General features: G+C 43.3%; 2 protein-coding genes across 11 annotated transcripts in view; one reads left to right on the plus strand and one right to left on the minus strand.

Moving 5' to 3' along the window:
* SLC12A6 (solute carrier family 12 member 6) overlaps positions 1-7551 on the plus strand; it is a 108743-nt gene extending 101192 nt beyond the window's left edge. For 3 of the 6 annotated variants that reach the window (XM_010386312.2, XM_030930089.1, XM_030930091.1), the window contains 8 exons: positions 122-290; positions 1652-1847; positions 2425-2594; positions 3271-3402; positions 4006-4113; positions 4641-4825; positions 5511-5644; positions 7017-7244. In XM_010386312.2, coding sequence (XP_010384614.1) covers positions 122-290; positions 1652-1847; positions 2425-2594; positions 3271-3402; positions 4006-4113; positions 4641-4825; positions 5511-5644; positions 7017-7108 — 1186 coding nt within the window. In that variant the 3' untranslated portion in view covers positions 7109-7244. Of the gene's footprint in view, positions 1-121; positions 291-1651; positions 1848-2424; positions 2595-3270; positions 3403-4005; positions 4114-4640; positions 4826-5510; positions 5645-7008 lie in introns of all 6 variants that reach the window. The other 3 variants (XM_010386311.2, XM_010386313.2, XM_030930090.1) reach the window with 3 other exon arrangements.
* Positions 7552-11292: 3741 nt separating this feature from the next.
* Positions 11293-16581, minus strand: EMC4 (ER membrane protein complex subunit 4). 5 transcript variants are annotated; one of them, XM_010386315.2, is made up of 5 exons: positions 16385-16581; positions 15935-16049; positions 13761-13914; positions 13020-13180; positions 11473-11865 (listed from the first exon to the last, which is right to left on the minus strand). In XM_010386315.2, the coding sequence occupies exons 1-5, from the start codon at positions 16468-16470 to the stop codon at positions 11830-11832; spliced, it is 552 nt and encodes a 183-aa protein (XP_010384617.1). In that variant the 5' UTR covers positions 16471-16581; the 3' UTR covers positions 11473-11829. The 5 variants fall into 5 exon arrangements, with proteins under 5 accessions (XP_010384618.1, XP_010384617.1, XP_030786585.1 ...); XM_030930725.1 differs by having other exon boundaries at positions 15927-16049; positions 16385-16577; XM_030930727.1 differs by having other exon boundaries at positions 15927-16049; positions 16520-16556.
* Positions 16582-17124: the final 543 nt, after the last annotated feature.

The raw sequence follows: 17124 nt of genomic DNA on the forward strand, positions 1-17124 counted from the left end.
CCTTCTGTCAAATTACCTGTTTCATACAGATCTCCTGAATTACAGGGTGGAGTCTGTCATTCTGTTCCCCAAACCCAAAATGTTTTCTCCTCCCCTCCAACCCCCACCAACTTCTTCACAGGCCTCAGTTGCTTGTATTACTGAAACTAGATGAAGACTTACATGTCAAGCATCCTCGCCTCCTCACCTTTGCCTCACAGCTCAAAGCAGGAAAAGGTCTCACTATTGTGGGCTCTGTCATCGTGGGGAACTTCCTAGAGAACTACGGTGAAGCTTTAGCTGCTGAGCAGGTAAGAGTCAGACTTTTGATGTATTGGAACTCAGCTTACAGCTTTGTGATGTTAAGTAGTAAGACCTCAAAATTCTACTCGAATCTTGTTCCTGAGTGATCTAGGAGGTTTCTCACTTAGTGCTGACCTTTGAACAGACACTGTCTCCCAAATAATAAGATGAGCCAGAAAATAGTTTTTTATTCCTTCTTCCCATTTAAAGCATTACTAAATTATAAGATGATTAAGTCTAAACATTATTTTCAAATATACTCTAAACATTAAGCACTGAGAAAAGTCATGTAAATAAATTGATCCCTTGAACTATGGAGAGCATTCCTCTCAATCTTGTGACAACGAGTAATGACCAAATTTTCTTCCTCTTTAATCTATGTGGTATCATGAGCAAGATTCCTTTGCCACTTCTGGTTAGCTGTACTGAACATTAGAGTTCCACTTTAACAAGGAAGTTGTTTTCACTCTAATATTTGTTATATATGATAGAACTAATCCTGTTGTTTTTGAAATGCCATTGTGTTCAGTGTGTTCAATGGCATTTCAAAAGTCTTACTGGATTTCATTTTGGAATACTTTGAAATCCTAAACACTAGAAATGCTGAAGAAACATTACTCCAGAATGATGGTAAAAATTAATAAAAGGTACCCAGGATTGAAAATCAGGAGAGCCTAGTTGTCAGCCACATCACTGATTTAATCTGTGCCTTTGCAAAAGTCATTCCATTTTCCATACCATTATTCCCTTCCTCTTACCACCGAGAGGGTGGAGTAAGAGTAAATGCGATGATATCTCCAAATTGGTTTGACTAAAGGAAGAGTAATGCAAATACAAGTGTCATGAATAATCACCATTAAAATGTCAAAAAGCATATGGGAATGGGAGAAGCAAAAAAGAAAACATAGCTGAGAAAATTCTAAAGTGAAACTGAATCATCATATTGAGTTTCTGGTAAGATGAGTCAGGGCATGACTGGGGCTGAGGCAGGAAGGAGATCTTGTTCACACTAGTGAATCACCCTGGTCAACTGAGAAAGAATGTTGAATATTCACGTTGTAGAGATCCCTGTTCCCAGTTTTTTGGTATAGTGCAAAGGAACAAAAGCAGAACAGAGGAAAAAGCAGAGAAACTACATGTAGACAACCAGCTACAGAGGCAAAAATAGGTAGTAAGCACTTAGAAAGTGAAAAAGATAAAGGATCATGAAATGCCTTTCGGATAATTTTAACTTTTTGGACTTTTCTGTAGACGATACAGATTTATGAAGACTTTGGAAAAAGGTAGGGGATGTAATATGGAGAAGGAATAATAGGTTAAAAGGTCCAGAGTGAACCACTTCAGTGTTGCGGTCCTGTGTCTCTTTCAGACCATAAAGCACCTAATGGAGGCAGAGAAGGTAAAAGGATTCTGCCAGCTGGTGGTGGCCGCCAAGCTGAGAGAGGGCATTTCCCACCTTATCCAGTCATGTGGCCTTGGGGGCATGAAGCACAACACAGTGGTGATGGGCTGGCCTAATGGCTGGCGTCAAAGCGAGGATGCCCGCGCTTGGAAGACTTTTATTGGTACTAACCATTTCTCATACCAACCTAAGGGCCTGAGTTGAGGGGATATAGTTAAATCTCTGTCACCCCTAGCCTCCTAAAATAGAGACTATGCCATTGCTGAAGCATAGTCTTACAAGGCAACCTGAAAAACTACTAGTAGTCTGGTAGTAATACCAGATTCTACCTGTCCCCTTCAGCTTCACATCATGTTCATGAATTATTTATTTCTCTCAAGTCTTGTGCTAGGAATTATCTCCAAAATTGCCATGTTTTCATTTGTGATTTTCCATATTGATGTTCTCACAGAAATTGGAAGAATTGTTCTTCAGCATCATCATCTCCCAAATTCACATATCCCCCCTTAGAAATGTAGTAATCAGGATATACCCTGTAACATAAACTGTGGTTCTCAGTCTAATTCTGTGAGCTATTCAGATTTTTCACAATGATTTTTGTTACGTAATGAGATATAATCTAAGTAAATAGGACCCCTTGCTCAAAGAAGTGTGAAGGGAGCATTTCCTTGCTTTCCTGACATGCTAGGAAGCAAGGCAAGCCTAAGGATTCTTCTCTGCTTATTCTTTTTTCTCCCTAGGCACAGTTCGAGTGACAACTGCTGCCCATCTCGCACTGCTGGTGGCTAAAAACATCTCCTTCTTTCCCAGCAATGTGGAGCAATTTTCTGAGGGCAACATTGATGTGTGGTGGATTGTGCATGATGGGGGGATGCTCATGCTACTACCATTCCTGCTGAAACAGCACAAGGTATTTGAGACAACTTTTCTTTGCAAGTCTTTCTCCCTTCTGTCCTGGTTCGCCAGACAGATTCTTTCTCTGATTGTATAGTGTTGGGGTTTAGAATCCGAAGAGTTGGAAGTTATTCTAGGCTTTTCTATGATCCCACTTTCAACCTTAAGAGAAATAATTGTCTTTGTATTTGATACCTACTTATCTCCAAGTGAAATTCAGCCAATTAATAAAGTTCCATATGAGCCCTTGGGGAAAACAACAAGTTGAACACATCTTTTTACAAAAAGTACTGGAAACTTAAGGTATTTGTATGTGTGTGTATTGCACACATATATGCGCTCATTCCGTGGTAAAACTAATTAAATGAAATTTAAAATAGTAAATATATAGTCTGCATGTTGTCATTGATGTACTAGCTGAATAAAGCACCCTCTTAACATATCGTGAGCCATCTTTTCTTTTGCCAGTGTTTTCTTGTTATGAAATTAAGGACTCCTTAAAACTGTATTAAATGTGGTGTTTAGTCAATCTTTTGCCCTAATACAATAACATGGCAAGTAGGAAGCTAGGAACAAATAGCCTCATACTACATACAGCAAGATTCTTCTAGACCACAATGTCTTATGTCTTAGGAAATAACTTTTTTTGCCTCCTTGCTCTAATTTTCCACATGTGTATGTCACTCTCTCAGGTGTGGCGAAAGTGCAGCATACGGATCTTCACAGTAGCCCAATTAGAAGACAACAGCATCCAAATGAAGAAGGACCTAGCCACCTTCCTGTATCACTTGCGCATTGAGGCGGAGGTAGAAGTGGTGGAGATGGTGAGAAAGCTGAGTTTGAGATACAAGAGGTTCATTCCCCCATTCCTCTCCCTGTCGTCCTTGAATCTTTTCTGGTTTGGGAAATTTTTCAGCTCTAAATATGGATTAATTCCCTAGTGCCAAAAACAAAAACAAGAAAACCCTAATTTGTGGCCCTAAGTAGAATGTATATGTGATACATGTTTGATGTTACTTTTTGGTTTTGCTTTCTTGTTTATCACACAGCCCTTATATTTCTGCCAGATTCTCATCTGCTTAATATAGTTCTATGAAATGTTAATTCATATAGTCAGCTTAAAATCACACATGGCTTTAAAAAAAAAAAACCTAACAGTATTAAAAAGAGACTAGAGTTTGTATTTTGTGTTTCAAGGCAACACATGTCTTGGTTAGATTATGGAAAAGACTCTCAGGGCCTCTGGATTTTATCTACAATCACAAAAACATTTATGTAGCTCAATGACTAAACAAAATAGGGGTGAAACGTAGGTTAATATTGTGATGCTTTCCCTGGTTTAATTTAGTGACTGGAAATAAAAATGTATGGTTCATCCTTCTTTCTCCTTTGTGCTTTTGGCCCCCTTTGTGTGATGTCTGTGGCAGCATGACAGTGATATATCAGCATATACTTACGAGCGCACTTTAATGATGGAGCAGAGGTCCCAGATGCTCCGGCACATGCGGCTCTCCAAAACAGAGCGGGACAGAGAGGTGAGACCTTACTGCGTCAATCCAATCCGGGCTATCTGAAGTCTGTCACTGAAAGGGATGATACTGGGCTGGGCGCGGTGACTCACGCCTGTAATCCCAGCACTTTGGGAGGCTGAGGGGGGTGGATCAAGAGGGCAGGAGTTCACAGCCAGCCTGGCCAAGATGGTGAAACCGTCTCTACTAAAGTACAAAAATTAGCCGGGCATGGTGGCACGTGCCTGTAATCCCAGCTATTCAAGAAGCTGAGGCAGAGAATTGCTTAAACCCGGAAGGCGGAGGTTGCAGTGAGCCAAGATCACACCACTGCACTCCAGCCTGGGTGACAGAGCAAGACTCCATCTCAAACCCCCCAAAAAATAAAAATTAAAAAAAAAAGGGATGATACTATATTGTTTTCACAAGATGACAAATTCTTTCCTTCTCACTGTCAGTTATTCCACTGTAACCCATTATTACTTCAAAATAACCAAAGATGAAGCATGAGAGAAAATTTGGTAGAATAACTTGTGGTGGACCTTCTTCCTCAGGCACAGTTGGTGAAAGACCGAAACTCAATGCTACGATTGACCAGCATTGGCTCTGATGAGGATGAAGAGACAGAAACCTATCAGGAGAAGGTGCACATGACTTGGACAAAAGACAAGTACATGGCATCCCGGGGACAAAAAGCCAAGTCAATGGAAGGATTCCAGGACCTGCTTAACATGCGTCCGTAAGTTTTCCCACTCCCAAGTTTATCATAAAATAACCAGTGGCACAAATGTGACTGCCTGGACACACAGGATGGAGTCTGTTCATTTAACTCTGAATCTAACCACCTCATTGTTTGCCTATTCATACTGGCTCCCAATGAATACGGTACACAAGCTAACCATCCCTTCTATCCATAGTTCATCTCCATACTGTGTTCTTACTATAAAATAAGCAAACAGAGAATGAGAAAACCCAGACATTAATATCATAAAGAAATCATGTTAGGCCGGGCGCAGTGGCTCAGGCCTGCAATGCTAGCACTTTGGGAGGCAGAGGCAGGTGGATTACCTGAGGTCAGGAGTTCGAGACCAGCCTGTCCAACATGGTGAAACCCTGTCTCTACTAAAAATACAAAAAAAATTAGCCGGGCATGGTGATGGGCGCCTGTCATCCCAGTTACTCGGGAGGCTGAGGCAGGAAAATTCCTTGAACCTGGGAGGCGGAGGTTGCAGTGAGCCGAGATTGCGCCACTGCACTCCAGCCTGGGTGACATGAGCTAAACTCCCTCTCAAAAAAAGAAAAAAGAAATCATTTTATCAGATGACCCATAGTCAAGTGAAAAAGCTCTGGATCTCAAGTTTTTAACGTTGACTATGTAGTTAGTTTTCTTTTTCCCTTAACAACCTTTATTTCTTCCCACTCAGGGACCAGTCCAATGTGAGGCGGATGCATACAGCAGTGAAACTCAATGAGGTTATAGTTAACAAGTCCCATGAAGCAAAGCTGGTTTTATTGAATATGCCAGGGCCACCCCGAAACCCTGAGGGTGATGAAAATTGTATCCTTTCCAAGAGTGGGGCTTCCAGTAGGGAAGATCTCCTTAACCTCTTTCTGAGATAACTAGGTAACGATAAAAGTCATTGTCTCTGCCCCACTTTCCCTCTTTAAGGAAGGAAGACTTAAAAGTCTTAGGCAAGGATTTTTACAAAGTTATGAGACGAATCTCTTTTAAGGGAGTTGGGGCAAATATAATTCAGTTCTAAAAGACATTTCAGGTGGTGTATTTGCAACATGACATCAAATATTCAGTGTATAAAACCCTTCCTCACAATCCTATAGACAGCGTACCCACATCCTTTCTCCTTTTTAGGTTCTACCTGCTTTGCAAAGCCTTTTTCTTTTGGATAGAGTTAGGGGAGAAGCTGAGATAGAACCTCCTTTAACTGAGGGAAAAGAGATAGGTATTCTTCCTCATACCTTCATCCCAGGACTCCGGGGATAAGGGAAACCCTTCAGCACTGACACATAAATTAGTTTATTCCCACCAGTACCATTAAGAAAAAGAGGTTTAGGCCAGGTGTGGTGGCTCACGCCTGTAATCCCAGCACTTTGGGAGGCTGAGGCGGGTGGATCACCTGAGGTCAGGAGTTTGAGACCAAGCTGGCTAACATGGTGAAACCCCGTCTCTACTAAAAACACAAAAGTTAGCTGGGTGTGGTAGCGGGTGCCTGTAATCCCAGCCACTTGGGAGGCTGAGGCAGGAGAATCACTTGAACCAGGAGGCGAAGGTTGCAGTGAGCCAAGCTGCCTCAGCCTGGCAACATGAGGAATCTGTCTCAAAAGAAAGAAAAAAAAAGACCTGGCTCATGAGATGGAGGCCGGACGGTGTCACAGGAGGAGATCGAGCCATCTGGTCTACAGTTGAAACGTCTCTAACAGTAACTAGGCAGTGCGGCCCTTAGCCCCTTCGGGAGGCTGACGTCAACCCGGGGAAGTCAGTAGGAGATCGTGACTGCCTACAGCACAGAGGAGACGGTCAAAGAAAAAGACAAATTGAACTGGCAGAAAAATCTGACTTGAGCAGCTTCACTTAGAAAAGTACTTGGGTTCTCTGTAGGAACCTTGTTAGCTGCCCTATTGTGGCTTTTCTTCTTCTTTCATCATTTTTATCTTACTTAGAATAACACTTGTAGGTTTTCTCATTTTTAAAGTTAACACAAATGGGAGTCTTGTATTATATATGCAAAAGGACTGGATCCCTGGTTACTTCTGCACAGGGTTAAATTCAATCCAAAGTTCAGACTTTTCTGAATATATAATAATTAAGCAGCTAATTTTGTAGCTGTATGATCAGATAACCTCAGATTATGATGATGCCAGATTGTAAGTTTGTGCTCTTCTTTTGCCTGTCTCCTTGACAAGTTTTGAAGACATGGAGTTCCTAGAGGTGCTTACCGAGGGACTAGAGCGAGTCCTACTTGTCCGGGGTGGTGGCAGTGAAGTGATCACCATTTATTCATAACCTACTCTGAATGACTGTGCTTGGCCTGTTTTCTTAAAAGGCCTACATCCTCCATGGAAGTGCCAGCTCATTACTACCACTCCCACTCAACTAAAAGCCTGTGTTCTGTGCACATCATACTGAACTCTTGATGAGCTGAGCCTCAAGTACCTGTGTAAAAGAGCTCCCATCTGATCTGCAGTCCTTACAGAAAAAGCAAATATTCCCTCAACTCAGAACAATGTTCAAGTCTTACGAGCCACGTCTGAGCAATCAAAGGCAAATTAGAATTAACAAGCTGAGCCAATAAATGAATTGGTAAAAGGGATACCAGAAATTCAACTGAAGAAAAAAAGCAAGTCAAGTAAATACTCAGCATTAAAGATGAATCTCAGAAGTCGTGGTCCAGTGATGACACCGTGGGGCTAACAACTAGAGACAGCCTCACCTTACTAAAGAATTGATGGTCGGCCGGGCGCGGTGGCTCAAGCCTGTAATCCCAGCACTTTGGGAGGCCGAGACGGGCGGATCACGAGGTCAGGAGATCGAGACCATCCTGGCTAACACGGTGAAACCCCGTCTCTACTAAAAAATACAAAAAATTAGCCGGGCGAGATGGCGGGCGCCTGTAGTCCCAGCTACTCGGGAGGCTGAGGCAGGAGAATGGCGTAAACCCGGGAGGCGGAGCTTGCAGTGAGCTGAGATCCGGCCACTGCACTCCAGCCCGGGAGACAGAGCGAGACTCCGTCTCAAAAAAAAAAAAAAAAAAAAAAAAAAAAAAAAAAATTGATGGTCAAGTATATTTGGACCTATTATCCTCAGCAAGCCAAGATGCAAACATTTTTTAGCTATATTTCTTTAGTATACCCACTGCTCTAACTTTATATTAGGATACCAACTTGAAACATGGCTGTAGCCTCTCCTTCGTCAAAAACATTCCCCCAAAATACCAGATTTAAGTATCCATACTGTGTCAGTGTATACTTCAACTGTTTATTTCTCTTAACTCAAAACCCATTCTGTCATTGTAACACAGGCAGTGTTACCATGGAAATTGTTTTTGGTAAGGTAAAAATTATTTCTTTCGGGTTCTTTTCAAATGGCCAAAGAGAACTCCAAAAGGAAGCTATTAACATTTACTGAAATAGTCTGTGGTTCTCTATGCAACGTGGACAAAACATACAAGCTGTTACCTAAGAAATGCAGGTCATGGTGCACATTAACCAGTAGGTTCTTCTCCCCACTGCATCCACCCCCGCGCCTTTTTTTATGTCCTCTTATTAAGCACAGGTCAAAAAATCTTAAGGAACAGGTACTAGGAAAACTGGCTAAACATCCTTCCCTGAAAGCACTGGGCCATCTTTTAAAGGGCACATCTAGCAATGGAATTGGAAGTTCTAGAGCCATACTCTTTCCTTGGTGCCAACGTTACTGAGCGGCTGCTCTCCTTACCTACTGTGCTAAAATGGCATACAGATTGGCATTGATCTGTTGAAGAAATTTTACCACTAAGAAATCTTTTGCCTCATCTACAAAGCTGTAGTTAAGACTTGAGGCATTCAACTTAATGCCAAGTATAAGCATTTTCCCCTTTTTCTTTCAATTTTATTTTTCATTCTGACTACATAAACTTGGCTCTGAACTAAGATGAACCAAGCCAAGCCTTCTATTTGTTTTCAGAAACTTCAGGCCAGGTGCCATGGCTCACACCTGTAATCCCAGCACTTTGGGAGGCTGAGGCAGGTGAATCACTTGAGGTCAGGAGTTCGAGAGCAGCCTGGCCAATATGGTGAAAACCTGTCTCTATGAAAAATACAAAAATCAGCCGGGCATGGTGGTGCATGCCTGTGATCCCAGCAACACAGAAGGCTAAGGCAGGAGAATCGTTTGAACCCAGGAGGCGGAGGTTGCAGTGAGCCAGGATTGCACCACTGCACAGCAGCCTGGGTAACAGAGTGATATGTCTGAAAAAGAAAAAAGAAAGTTCAGTGTGCCAAGGAAATACTTGTGTAAGCTTAGGTTTTTATTTACTAATTTACTGATCAAACAACATGTGGCTTACAAGCATAGGGAAACTACTTATGTGGTTGGCTGAGCAGTAATTTCAAGTATGTGAAATCTTCATTTCTTTTACAGAATAGGTATTTAGAGAAACTTTTATTGCCTGTATTCATGGCTGTTTTTGAATTTCAATTTATTAGTCACAAATAGTGGCCGGGCGCGGTGGCTCAAGCCTGTAATCCTAGCACTTTGGGAGGCCGAGATGGGCGGATCACAAGGTCAGGAGATCGAGACCACCCTGGCTAATACGGTGAAACCCCGTCTCTACTAAAGAATACAAAAAACTAGCCGGGCGATGAGGCGGGCGCCTGTAGTCCCAGCTACTTGGGAGGCGGAGGCAGGAGAATGGCATAAACCTGGGAGGCGGAGCTTGCAGTGAGCTGAGATCCGGCCACCGCACTCCAGCCTGGGCGACAGAGCCAGACTCCGTCTCAAAAAAAAAAAAAAAAAATAGTGCCACTGTTCTTTGATTACTCAATAGGACATGAAGCAAGCTGATCTAGGTGTCAGAAATTATTTGACCTGTAAGGACAGAGAAAACCCTTCAATATAGCTTAAGAAATTGAGTAATTTTGGGCCGGGCGCGGTGGTTCACGCCTGTAATCCCAGCAACTTTGGGAGGCCGAGGTGGGTGGATCATGAGGTCAGGAGATCAAGACCATCCTGGCTAACACGGTGAAACCCCGTCTCTACTAAAAATACAAAAAAATTAGCTGGACATGGTGGCGGGCACCTGTAGTCCCAACTACTCGGGAGGCTGAGGCAGGAGAACGGCATGAACCCGGGAGGCTGAGGCAGGAGAACGGCATGAACCCGGGAGGCAGAGCTTGCAGTAGGCCGAGATTGCGCCACTGCACTCCAGCCTGGGCAACAGAGTAAGACTCGGTCTCAAAAAAAAAAAAAAAAAAGAGTAATTTTGATTTGCTTCTCCTTTCTTCAACCTCCAGGCCCACTCAGGATGGCAAAGCAGATAGAATCTTGTCGTTTTTTCTGTTCCTTCCACAGATGGTAGAAGCATTGTTTACAACTCCCACTGCAACACTCCATTGCTTAGTTGAGTTTAACAGTAGGGAGTCATGTCCTGCAGGATCCAGTACCTTTTTTTATTCCCTCCCCTCCCGAGACGGAGTTTTGCTCTTGTTGCCCAAGCTGAGAGCAATGGCACGATCTTGGCTCACCATAACCTCTGCCTCCCGGGTTCAATCGATTCTCCTGCCTCAGCCTCCTGAGTAGCTGGGATTACAGGCATGTGCTACCACACCCGGCTAATTTTGTATTTCAGTAGAGATGGGGTTTCTCCATGTTGGTCAGGCTGGTCTCGAACTCCCGACCTCAGGTGATCTGCCTGCCTTGGCCTCCCAAAGTGCTGGGATTACAGGCGTGAGCCACCGTGCCTGACCAGGATCCTGTATCTTAAAGGCCCATAATGTAAAGGTCAGCCTGCCTAGGAATTCTGCCACATTTAACACACGCCCCTGGCCAAAGTAATTTTTTTTTTCCATGTAGAACAAATTATGGGCAGAAAATAAAGTTAGTTTTAGAAGTGCTGTTTGTGGTTGGAGAACTGTAAAAATCTTTTAAAGGGATAAGGGAATTAGTGGCTATTAATATAACCACTACTTTAGCCCCTGAAACACAAAATCACTGTTACATGGAAAACTGGTTATCAGGCCAGATTTATATTCATCTCTGTCTAGAGCATTTCATGTCTAAATGTGTTGCTTATGTTGTCTCCAAAGTCTCTCATCTCTTTTAAAAATCACTGCAAATAAAGCAATACTGAAGACTTGAGAGAATGCACCTTAGGGGAAGGGCCTGTTTCAAGACAGAAGGTAGGAAATACCTGCCTTTTGAGTAAGATCCCGCTTTTGAGTCTTACCTATGACTTTACCAGGGCAGATTAGAAATACACATCCTCCTGCTGACCTTCTGCCTGGAATAGCTATCTTAAAAGCTCAAGTTTGAACTGACAGCATCTGCTTGACAGGTGCCAGGTTCCTCTCGGCAGGGGGAAGATCACTCTATATATCTTCCGTTGCCTCAGATTCCTGTGGCCCCAAGGATCCCACCAATCCTCATTCCCCCAAACATGCTAACAAAAATCCCTTATTGTGGGTATTAAAATAACAGTGACACTGTATGCATATTTATGTACTCCTTTTGTCTGGTTTATTTTTCTTTTCATCATGTATAAGCTGAATCCAGCATTAGTTTCTCACATCTTCCCCAAGTGTCTCCAGAATTTTTATGTCCCAGCTTGTTTTAAATAGAAGTGAAATATTAAGGAAAATAGATTTAAGGGAACTTGTGCAACTTTTTTTACCCATTGTTCTCAACCATTTAATTTATTGAAAGGAGATGCTGCGACAGTTCTTGATTTAGCAGCAATTATTCTCTTGTTTACGTAGTTACGATTTTATTTGTTGTTTTGCTCTGTACTGGAAACATAAATAAAGTTTTCTACATTATTTTCAGTCATGGGTTGTGGTATAGTTTCTTTGTGTTTGTAGTAATATGCACATTGCCCTTCTAGGACCTGTCACCCCACCATGGAGAAAAGAGTCTTTTGGTTCTTTTTAACATAAGTGTTTAGTTCAAGAGTATGCTGAGGAGCCACTGGGCTTAAAGAACGATGTAAATAAGACCCAAATACATAGGGACCAGGCGCTGCTTTCTCATGTTCACAAAAGCAGTCCTCCACCACTGAACTCCATTCTCTGAAAGAAGAAAGAATAAATAGGCAAATGAGTGTTAAAATCAATCAATTACTTAATACTTTAACCACAGCTCTATTTTGCCTATCCTTGAAAAAGAACTTCTAGGCCAGGCGAAGTAGCTAATCTTAGCTAAACACTTTGGAAGGCCAAGGCGGGCAGATCGCTTGAGCCCAGGAGTTCAAGACCAGCCTGGGCAACATGGCGACACCCTGTCTCTACAAAAAATACAAAAATTAGCGAGCCACGGGGGTGCAACCTGTAGTCCCAGCTACTTGAGAAGCTGAGTGCTTGAGCCCGGAGGTCAAGGCTGCAGTGAGCCATGATCACACGACTGCACTCCAGCCTGGGTGACAGAGCAGGACCTTGTTTCAAAAATACAACTTGGACAGGCGTGGTGGCTCACACCTGTAATCCCAGCACTTTGGGAAGCCGAGGTGGGTGGATCACCTGAGGTCAGGAGCACACCACCAGTCCTGGCCAACATGGTAAAACCCTATCTCTACTAAAAATACAAAAATTAGCCATGTGCAGTGGCAGGCACCTGTAATTCCAGCTACTAGGGAGGCTGAGGCAGGAGAATCGCTTGAACCCAGGGGGCGGAGGTTGCAGTGAGCCAAGATGGCGCCACTGTACTCCAGCCTGGGCAACACAGTGAGACTCCCTCTCAAAAAAATAAAAAAATAAAAATAACAACTTAAAAACTCCTAATGGCTTTTATTTTTTAAGAAACCCTAGGCCAGGCGCAGTGGCTCACGCCTATAATCCTAGCACTTTGGGAGGCCGAGACAGGCAGATCGCTTGAGGTCAGGAGTTCAAAACCAGCCTGGCCAACATGGTGAAACCCCATCTCTACTAAAAGATACAAAAAAATTAGCTGGGCGTGGTGGCGGGCGCCTGTAATCCCAGCCACTTGGAAGGCTGAGGCAGGAGAATTGCTTGAACCCAGGAGGTGGAGGTTGCTGAGATCATGCCACTGCACTCCAGCCTGGGTGACAGAGCAAGACTCCATCCCCCGCCCCCGCCAAAAAAAAAAAAAAAAAAAAAAAAAAAAACGAAATAAACTCTAATACCAATTCTAATTCCCTACCATCAAGTAGGTCAGCTATTCACTGTCTACTACAACTACCCAAAATTCAGCTGTTCTTTTGCCTTACCTCAGGGGGCTCAATGAAGGCCAACCAATCCGATGCATGTGTAGGTAACAGTCCCATGGACTGGCACTTGTAAACAGCCAATGCCAAACCCATCAGGTTCCCAATGAGATAGACCAAACCCTGAAGAAACTTCTGGCTTGAACTTTCTAACATCTTGAAAGCTGTTGGGGTAACGGAAGTTGTCAAACCAAAAGAACTCTTTCCCCCAATATGAATCAAGCCAACCATATATTAAATTCATACAGACAGACCCATAGTAAGACAGCAAATAGGACCATTAAAAGCAAAGAGAAAACCATGGCAAGCACCATATTCCCCTCCATGCCACCACCATTACCCCACTCCCCTACATACCCATTAGCCAAAAACTGTCCCTAAGAATTTGCCTTTAATTCTTTCTTTCTCTTGAGATGGAGTCTTGTTCTGTCGCCCAGGCTGGAGTGCAGTGGTGTGATCTCGGCTCACTGCACCCTCCACCTCCCAGGTTCAAGTGATTCTCCTGTCTCAGCCTCCCGAGCAGCTGGGATTACAGGCGTGTGCCACCACGCCCAGCTAATTTTTGCAGTTTTAGTACAGACAAGGTTTCATCATGTTGGCCAGGTTGGTCTTGAACTCCTGACGTCAGATGATCCACCTGCCTTGGCCTCCCAAAGTGCTGGGACTACAGGCGTGAGCCACCACGCCCAGCCTGCCTTTAATTCTTCAAACTTATGGAAGGGTTATTGTTTCAAGAATACTTACTGGCTGAAATGGCCATAAGTGCCTGAATGGGTCGCCAGGCCATCATACACACCATCATAGTAGGGAAGATGGAGATAGTATTGCCTGCCATGTACATGATGAAGAGGTTCATGGGAATCTGTTTGAGGGGACCCAAGGCGATGTCCCAGCAGCGCTAAAACAAACACACAATTTTAACCCTCTGATCACCACCCTTAGTCCCACATTTGCCATATCACTGATGCTAAATCACATGAACAGAATTCCCAATTCTCTGCTTCTAACTGAGCTGACTCCTCAATTCTACGACCTCTTCCCTTCTCCATGTTGCCACAGGAGGGCGCTCTCTTCTACTACAGATAAAAGTACCATCATCATCCGTTATACCTTTCCCTATAGGTTTTCCAGATGTCATTTTTTCTCCTGATATTGGAAAAAAGATCTCCCTGCTTTTGTCCTGGTACTTCTGCATCTATCAATGTCCTATCTACAACTGAAGAAATAGATAAATCCACATAATGGGAGATTAGCACACCACAGTCAATAACTAATAGAACCATTGAACTAATTTAGTTCCAGAAAAGAATAATAGAATTAGCAGGTAAATCAAGACATAGAAGATTTGAATGACATTAACAAAACCCAACTGACATGTAATGCTGCAGTCAACAACTGCAGAGTTCACATTCTTTTCAAGCATAAGATATTTACAAAAACTGACCATTCGCTGAGCTATGAAGAAAATGTCAATCTCAAAGAATGCAAATTGTACAAAACATATTCTTTGACTACAATATTAAACTAGAAATAATTTTATAATTAGAAAATCTCATGTTGGGAATTAACAATGATACATGAAGAAATTATAATAGAAAATAGAATTGATAGCAAAAGTACCACATTTTAAAACTTGTGGGACACAGCTACAGCTCTGAGAAATTTATAACCTTAAATACTATTAGGTTGCTGCAAAAGTAATTGCGGTTTTTGCCATTAAAAGTAATGGCAATCTGGCTGGGCGTGGTGCCTCACGCCTGTAATCCCAGCACTTTGGGAGGCCGAGGTGGGTGGATCACCTGATGTCAGGAGTTTCAGACCAGACTGGCCAACGTGGTGAAACCCCATCTCTACTAAAAATACAAAAAAATTTAGCCGGGCGTGATGGCAGGTGCCTGTAATCCCAGCTACTCGGGAGGCTGAGGTAGGAGAATTGCTTGAACCCGGGAATCAGAGGTTGCAGTGAGCCAAGGTCATGCCATTGCATTCCAGCCTGGGCGACAACAGCAAGACTGTCTCAAAAGAAAAGAAAAAAAGTAATGGCAGTCTAAAAATAAACTAAGCATCCATTTCAAGAAACTAGAAAAAAACCCAAGAATTTTTGAAAAGATTAATAAAATCAATACTGGTGATGGGTACAGTGACCTGTAAAAATAAATGAAAATAACTTTTAAAAAATCAATACTGGTAAACCAAAAAGGAGACAAATATTCAACATCAGGAATGAAAAAACGAACATCACAGATCTTGCATATATGGAAGTGATCATTATTATGAACAACTTTATGTCAAGACATTTGAAATTTTAGGAAATCGGTAAGTTCCTAGAAAAAATGTAACAAAATGACAGCAGAAATTAGAAATATACATAGCCCTGGGCAAAGCATGGTGGCTCATGCTTGTAACCCCAGCATTTTGGGAGGCCCAGTCGGATGGATCACCTGAGGTCAGGAGTTCAAGACCAGCCTGGCAAACATGGTGATACCCTGTCTGTAACTAAAAATACAAAAATTAGCTAGGCAACTGCAGAAATCTAGATGAAGGATGGTGGCTTGGATCGGGATGAGAGGTGAACACAGTAAAAAGTAGTAAGGAAAGTCAACAGAATATCCTGACAGTTGGATGTGTGGTGTAAGGGAACTAGAATAGAAAAAGATCACTTCAACTGGAAGATGTTGCCACCAAAAGATAGTTTTCAACCTACTTTCTTATACCTTATGTTCCAAACATCTTTTATTTTTCAAATTGTTAAGCACTTTTGTAGGTGATATATAAAATACCGAAATACCAGTCTCAAGCAGTTTAGTTTCCAAATATTCAGGATAAGAGCTATCTACGTTAATTCCACCTGGGAGAAGAGGATGGGTGTATAAGTCAGGACTGGCCCAAGGACTACGGTAACATCTATACCTCTGTACCTTCTCCACCAGGATCCGGTCTGTCTCTTGCACGCTCGTATCAGGCACTTGCTTGTCCAAGTAACCGACTGGGTAGAGAGAGTCTCCCTGGCCACTGCCCCGGTCACTTCGACCCCTAAAAAACCAAACCAAGAAATTAAAGCTGCAAACTCCAACACTTCTTATCCCACATTTCCTGATCTACAAATCATAGGAATAAAGATCTTCAGAGGCACCTACTCAGATTAGACCAAGCCCCCTCGCGTGTTCCTCAGTCCCCTGACTTATCAGGAGGACTGATGTAAGCATTCTTTGAGCACAGAAACCTTCACGGCAGGAAAGCCGCTACCTCCCCAGGTGACGTCTGTGTGCCACCCATCTTTTTCAAAGTTATGCCTGAGGGCTCAGGTCTCATTATTCTGGTGCAGTTCTGGGATGAACAGTGATGTACAGCTTGCCCAGGTGCCTCACCGGCTGCCTCCTCCAGGCCCGCTTAGCTCAATGGCCCACTTGAAGCGCCGGCCTCGGTTGGCCACCAGACCCCCCTGGGCCGTCATGGCAACAGCTGCGTCCTACAGCCTGGAAGTTTCTCACTCCAAAGCTTACTCCGCAACAGGCGCACTGGCGTTCCCCGCTTTGTCGTACTCTGCAAATGCACTTCCGGCGCGTTAATACAGACGTCATTTCCGCCCTGGAAATTGGCGGCGTTGCGGGTTGAAGAGTCGGGGTTTGGATTTAGAAAATCAGGGAGGAAAAAAAAGCAGGCAAGACGTAGTGCTTCCTAAAGCTACTTCCGCGCGCTCCCTTTTTGAATGTGCTTGTTATATGTTCCCTGACTTCTGAGGCACTTTATGGGGCTGAAGGAAAGTCCCTACTGACTCAGCGTTACGCATTGGTGGGCGTATCACCTGAGGTCAGGAGTTCGACACCAGCCTGGCTAACATGGTGAAACCCCGTCTCTACTGAAAATACAAAAAAATTAGCCGGGCGTGGTGGCGGACGCCTGTAATCCCAGCTACTTAGGAGGCTGAGGCAGGAGAATCGCTTGAACCTGGGAGGCGGAGGTTACAGTAAGCTGAGATCACACCACTGTACGCCAGCCTGGGCTACAGAGTGAGGCTCCGTCTCAAAAAAAAAAAAAAAAAAAAGAAAGAAAAAAAGAATTGAAGCCAAGAAAAGCTCCTTAACCTCCTACGCGCTCCCTGGAGCAA

This window comes from Rhinopithecus roxellana, chromosome 5 (genome assembly GCF_007565055.1).
Source record: "Rhinopithecus roxellana isolate Shanxi Qingling chromosome 5, ASM756505v1, whole genome shotgun sequence".
Classification (NCBI taxonomy): domain Eukaryota; kingdom Metazoa; phylum Chordata; class Mammalia; order Primates; family Cercopithecidae; genus Rhinopithecus; species Rhinopithecus roxellana.